Here is a 5,831-nt window from a genome sequence, read left to right on the forward strand (position 1 = left end):
CTTTGGTGGTGTTGTTGACCCAACCAAAAACGATCCTTCAGCGTGCTGGGTACCCTACGAAGTTGCGTTTGTGTTAGTTAGTTTTTTAGGGTTAACTTTGAGCCGTTAGATATTAGATATAAATAAATAAATTCAGAGTATTTCATAGAGGAAACTCAACAAAAAGGCTTTTTTTGCTGACACTATATCTTATTGAGTTGCTGAGAGTTGCCTTGCATTTACCGTGCTTTGGGGTCCATTTGCAGGTAGTTTTGGTGTACAATGGTTTCAGAGAAAGCTGCAAGCAGCAGGAATGCAGATATAGAAGCTTCTGGCTTGAGTATTTTGTTTAGTCTACATTTCTCTCTTCCTCTAAGAAGGACGAGGTTCTCTATCCTTCCGCGTTACTTGCATGCCATGACGACATGTGTTTTCTGTTTTGTTGTCTGGATGGAAACTCTATACCTTTAAAGTCTTAGAGTTTAAACTCGCTGTGTTGCGCTAAAATTACAGGGGTATCACACTTCTCAGCCTCCCTGGTAAAGTCTACTCCAAGGTGCTGGAAAGGAGGGTTTGGCCGATAGTCGAACCTCGGATTGAACAATGCGGATTCCGTCCTGGTCGTGGAACAACGGATCAGATCTTTACTCTCGCAAGGATCCTGGAGGGAGCCTGGGAGTCTGCCCAACCAGTCTACATGTGTTTTGTGGATCTGGAGAAGGCGTATGACCGGGTCCCCCAGGAGAAACGCTGGGAGGTGCTGGGGGAGTATGGGGTGAGGGGTTCCCTTCTTAGGGCCATCCAATCTCTGTATGACCAAAGCGAAAGCTGTGTCCGGGTTCTCGGCAGTAAGTCGGACTCGTTCCAGGTGAGGGTTGGCCTCCGCCAGGGCTGCGCTTTGTCACCAATCCTGTTTATAATATTTATGGACAGGATATCGAGGCGTAGTCGGGGCGGGGAGGGGTTGAAGTTTGGTGGGCTCAGGATCTCATCGCTGCTTTTTGCAGATGATGTGGTCCTGATGGCATCATCGGCCTGTGACCTTCAGCACTCACTGGATCGGTTCGCAGCCGAGTGTGAAGCGGCTGGGATGAGGATCAGCACCTCAAAATCTGAGGCCATCGTTCTCAGCAGGAAACCGATGGAGTGCTTTCTTCGGGTAGGGGGTGAGTCCTTACCCCAAGTGAAGGAGTTTAAGTACCTTGGGGTCTTGTTCGCGAGTGAGGGGACAATGGAGCGTGAAGTTGGTCGGAGAATCGGAGCAGCTGGTGCGGTATTACATTCTGTTTATCGCACCTTTGTGACAAAAAGGGAGCTGAGCCAGAAGGCAAAACTCTCGATCTACCGGGCAATTTTCGTTCCTACCCTCACCTATGGTCATGAAGGCTGGGTCATGACCGAAAGAACGAGATCCAGGGTACAAGCGGCCGAAATTGGTTTCCTCAGGAGGGTGGCTGGCGTCTCCCTTAGAGATAGGGTGAGAAGCACAGTCATCCGAGAGGAGCTCGGAGTAGAGCCGCTGCTCCTTTCGCGTCGAAAGGAGCCAGTTGAGGTGGTTCGGGCATCTGGTAAGGATGCCTCCTGGGCGCCTCCCTAGGGAGGTGTTCCTGTGTCCCCGGGGGGGGAGTACAGAAGTAGATGAAGTAGTCTGCAAAAATATTAGAGTTTTGCTACTAGCTCTGGACCTCTCAATTTTTCAACATACTAGTGTTTATTTGATGTGATAAGTGTGTTTATTCTTATTATTTTAAAATAACTATAAATAAAATGATCATTTACTTATTTTGCCTGTTTAGTGAGCCTCGTTACACACAAGGTCCCGTAAGATTTTTGTCTCTCTATTAACGATGTTTTGCAGCCCATTAGTGGCTCCTAAAGGAGGTGTGCTGATCCCCTCTGGACAGGAAGTTTTTTCAAACCTGTACAGGTTACTCAGATGATGACATCTCCACCAATGAGGTGTCTGCAATCAAAGGTGTGAAGACAACATGAAAAAAATCAACATCTGATGCAATCAATACTGAACAGTGATGTTTTCAGTTAATGTTGTGTCTGCCATAAGTAGAACAATTTAATCCATAAGAAGGTTTTAGATCTTTAATAGTAAAAAGGATCCAATAACCATGTGTGATGTCAGATAGGTTGCTGTCAGTCCCAAATCCACAGAGAATTATATCCCGACTCTGCAGGTCTTCTCAGCTTCACAAAGGGTTTTTAACTTACTGATTTGGTTTTTTTTAAGGCCTAATTGATACTATTTTCTTCATTTTCACAGTTTCCCTGAGCTACCTTTTTTTTAGAACTCTCAAAATACCCGCTGTACCAAAGTCTGGTGCTACTCAGCACAAAGACACAGTTAGAGACGAGCTGGTGACGGTTGTGGATGATTTAGCAGGTAAATAGAGTTAGGGTTGTAGCGCAGCCGGAGCGTACCAGAATGTACGGCATAGCGGCCAAAGCTTTTTGGATGGAGACAAGCAGGAAGTAAGGTCATGTTGTAACATGGGCAGAATGTGGCTTGGCATTGTTTTGCTGAAATAAGTAGCGACGTCCATGAAAGACATGTTGCTTGTATGTAAGCTCCAAAGTTGCTCCAAAGTTGCTCCAAAACTTGAACTTGAAACTGCTCATTGGGTGAAACATATGCTGCATGCGTCTTCTCCATCTCTGCATCAGTAAATCTGTGATCGATTCCGTGGTCTATTTAAGAAAGCCGTGAATGTGCACACCAGCTATCTACACCTGGCTGGACATAGCTTCACCTGTTCATCCTGGTTATCTCCACCTGGCTGGACATAGCTTCACCTGTTCATCCTGGTCATCTCCACCTGGCTGGACATAGATTCACCTGTTCATCTTGGTTATCTCCACCTGGCTGAACATGGCTTCACCTGTTCAACCTGGTTCTCTACACCTGGCTGGACATAGCTTCACCTGTTCATCCTGGTTATCTATACCTGGCTTGACATAGCTCCACCTGTTCATCCTGGTTATCTACACCTGGCTTGACATAGCTCCACCTGTTCATCCTGGTTATCTACACCTGGCTTGACATAGCTCCCCCTGTTCATCCTGGTTATCTACACCTGGCTGGACATAGCTCCACCTGTTCATCCTGGTTATCTACACCTGGCTGGACATAGCTCCACCTGTTCATCCTGGTTATCTACACCTGGCTGGACATAGCTTCACCTGTTCATCCTGGCTGGGCAAACGTGCATCTGATTAAGCCACAATGAGCGGATCACAATAAGTCAAGCTGCGCTTTTTCACTTATCCCGGATATCTTTATTCTACTTTCGTGCAACAGGCCCCTGTTGTGGCCTCACAAATAAAGGAAGCTTACTGCATTCCAGGTGAAATATGACATTCACTTCCACCACAGTTCAATCCAATTCAACTTGGTTACTCAAAACTGTGATCTTGGATCTCCAGGGTGCTGGAATTTTCCCTTTCATTAGGGACATTTTGATAAGTTTGCTTTGTAATTACTTTATCGTAAAATTATACAAGCAGCAGAGAAGGCACAGAGTTACTTTGTGGCGGTCACCACGTAATGAACCACCAACGCCGGGACACAACGGGGAAAACAAATGCCACAAGCTGTCGGACGGCCGCCACATGCGGGATGCTCTACAGCAACAAGACAGTTGTAGTTAAGAAAAGAATAACTGAGAAAAGCGGCTACAGGGACACGGTGCTTGGTCTCTGGGGGATGGAACACTGGGAAAATGAAACGCCGCACACATGGCAACATGTCAACAGTCAGGGAGGAGGGGCATCAGAGTCAAAGAGGGACTGAGAAGAGGAGGGGATGAAAAATGAGAGAGAGATAAATCAGTTACATGACTGCGGTTTGTTCAGAAAGCTGTCAGAGCTGCAGCTATCTGCAGACCTCTGCAGATGGAGGTTGAGGACGGAGCCGAGCTCTGCTTTCCACAGTTCCCAAACACCTCCTGCGGGGAGCCTTCGTCTCCTTGGCCCCAAACACTGCTCATTTACATTGTGTGCTACTCCCTCTCTCTGACCACTGTGACTCTCAACCTGCTCATCATCATCTCAATCTCCCACTTCAGGCAGATATTAACTTCTTTGCTTCTCTCAACAGGATGTGTAACCTTAAAATGTGAACAGCTGCGAAGAATTGTCTTTGAGTTAGTTCTGAGTGATGTCTCTCCAAATGTCTGACTTTGATGCCAGAGACTGTTGTTCATCTCTACTCTGTTACCAACATTAAGCATTGCTTTCTCTCCACTGTGACCTCAACCAAGTAATTTCATCTGTCTCCTCTTACTGATGTATGGGAATTGGAAAATATATAAACTAATATAGGTTTTATATTTTTCATTTTGAGTACTGATGTTGGTTTAATTATACTTTTCTCTTTCCCTGCAGGCAGCTCCACACCCCCACCAACATCCTCCTCCTCTCTCTGGCTGTCTCAGACTTTCTAGTGGGCCTTGTGCTGATGCCTGTAGAAGTCCTCCGACAAACATCCTGCTGGTCTCTTGGTGACTTTGTGTGTTTTCTTTATAATTATCTTACAATCATCTTTACTGTATCCTCAGTAGGTGACATAGTGCTTATATCAGTTGACCGCTATGTGGCTATTTGTGACCCTCTGCATTACAACACCAGAATCACTGTGAAAAGAGCTAAACTCTGTGTTTGTCTGTGTTGGCTCTATGCTGCTTGCTACAGCTTTTTCTTTGTGAAGCATGATCTGCCTCAACCGGGGAGGTATAATTCCTGCTATGGAGAATGTGTGTTTGTCACTGACTATTTCACAGGACTAATAGATCTTGTTTTGTCCTTAATTGTTCCAGTTACTGTCATCGTAGCTCTGTATCTGAGAGTATTTGCCGTGGCTGTGTCTCAGGCTCGTGCCATGCGCTCTCACGTTACAGCTGTCACACTCCAGCTGTCAGTGACTCCAAAGGCAAAGAAATCTGAGCTAAAAGCAGCCAGGAATCTTGGTGTTCTGGTAGTTGTGTTCATAATATGTTACTGTCCATTTTACTGTGTTTATTTTGCAGGTGACAGCTTGGTCCATGCTTTATCTGCATCCCATGTTCTCTTTGTGTTCTTTTGTAACTCTTGTCTAAACCCTGTGATCTATGCCTTCCTTTACCCCTGGTTTAGGAAAGCAGTTAAACTCATAGTCACTCTTCAGATACTGCAGCCTGGCTCCTGTGAGAGCAACATGCTGTAGAGAGGCTGTGGAGGGACTGGGATCAGACTTGGGACTTCAGATGAATGAATAGGTTCCTGCTGTTCAGTGACTAAATTATCAGAAAGTGAAGATATACTCTCCTTTAAGTCTAAATTGCGTACGAGCAACAGATGAAAGGCCGGTTCTTCAGCTTTATCTTGTCGAGTACCATATACGTTTTCAAGGTAATCATTAGTGACATGAAACATTTCAACCCAACACAACAAAAGCGCTATGTAAGCTTTGTATTTATGTGTCTATGCTTTGTCAAAGCATCATCTTTGTAATTTATGTTGATTTTGTTGCAAACAGAAATCCCAGTCCTGCTTGGCCTCTGTTTCACTGATAAAAAAAGAACAGCCACACTTTCCCATCAAGTATAGAAAAACATCAGCTGTGTAGTTGTTTCACATAAAACTGTCCGTACAAAAAGATTTTGGGCCCTTTACAAAGTTGTTGTAATCATTTCAATTTAGTGTCATTCATATGTGAGCCCTGGTTAACATACATTGTCTTTATGACATCATCATTTAAAGCACTATGAAGTCTTGTTGAGAGAATCAAAATAATCAATTATTTGAAATGACAGGATTATCAGGTTCATCAGATCATTGCAGTCACATTTCCAGAGAAACATGTA

General features: G+C 44.8%; 1 protein-coding gene across 1 annotated transcript; it reads left to right on the forward strand.

The window, feature by feature from the left end:
* Positions 1-4,384: 4,384 nt before the first annotated feature.
* Positions 4,385-5,191, forward strand: LOC117957574 (trace amine-associated receptor 5-like; the record flags this gene model as incomplete). The annotated part of the gene is made up of 1 exon (XM_034893432.1): positions 4,385-5,191. A coding segment is annotated over one exon (807 nt), but the record flags the coding sequence as incomplete, so codon positions are not given.
* Between the last annotated feature and the right edge of the window lie 640 nt (positions 5,192-5,831).

The sequence above is a fragment of the Etheostoma cragini genome, chromosome 2 (genome assembly GCF_013103735.1).
Source record: "Etheostoma cragini isolate CJK2018 chromosome 2, CSU_Ecrag_1.0, whole genome shotgun sequence".
NCBI classification, from domain to species: Eukaryota; Metazoa; Chordata; class Actinopteri; order Perciformes; family Percidae; genus Etheostoma; species Etheostoma cragini.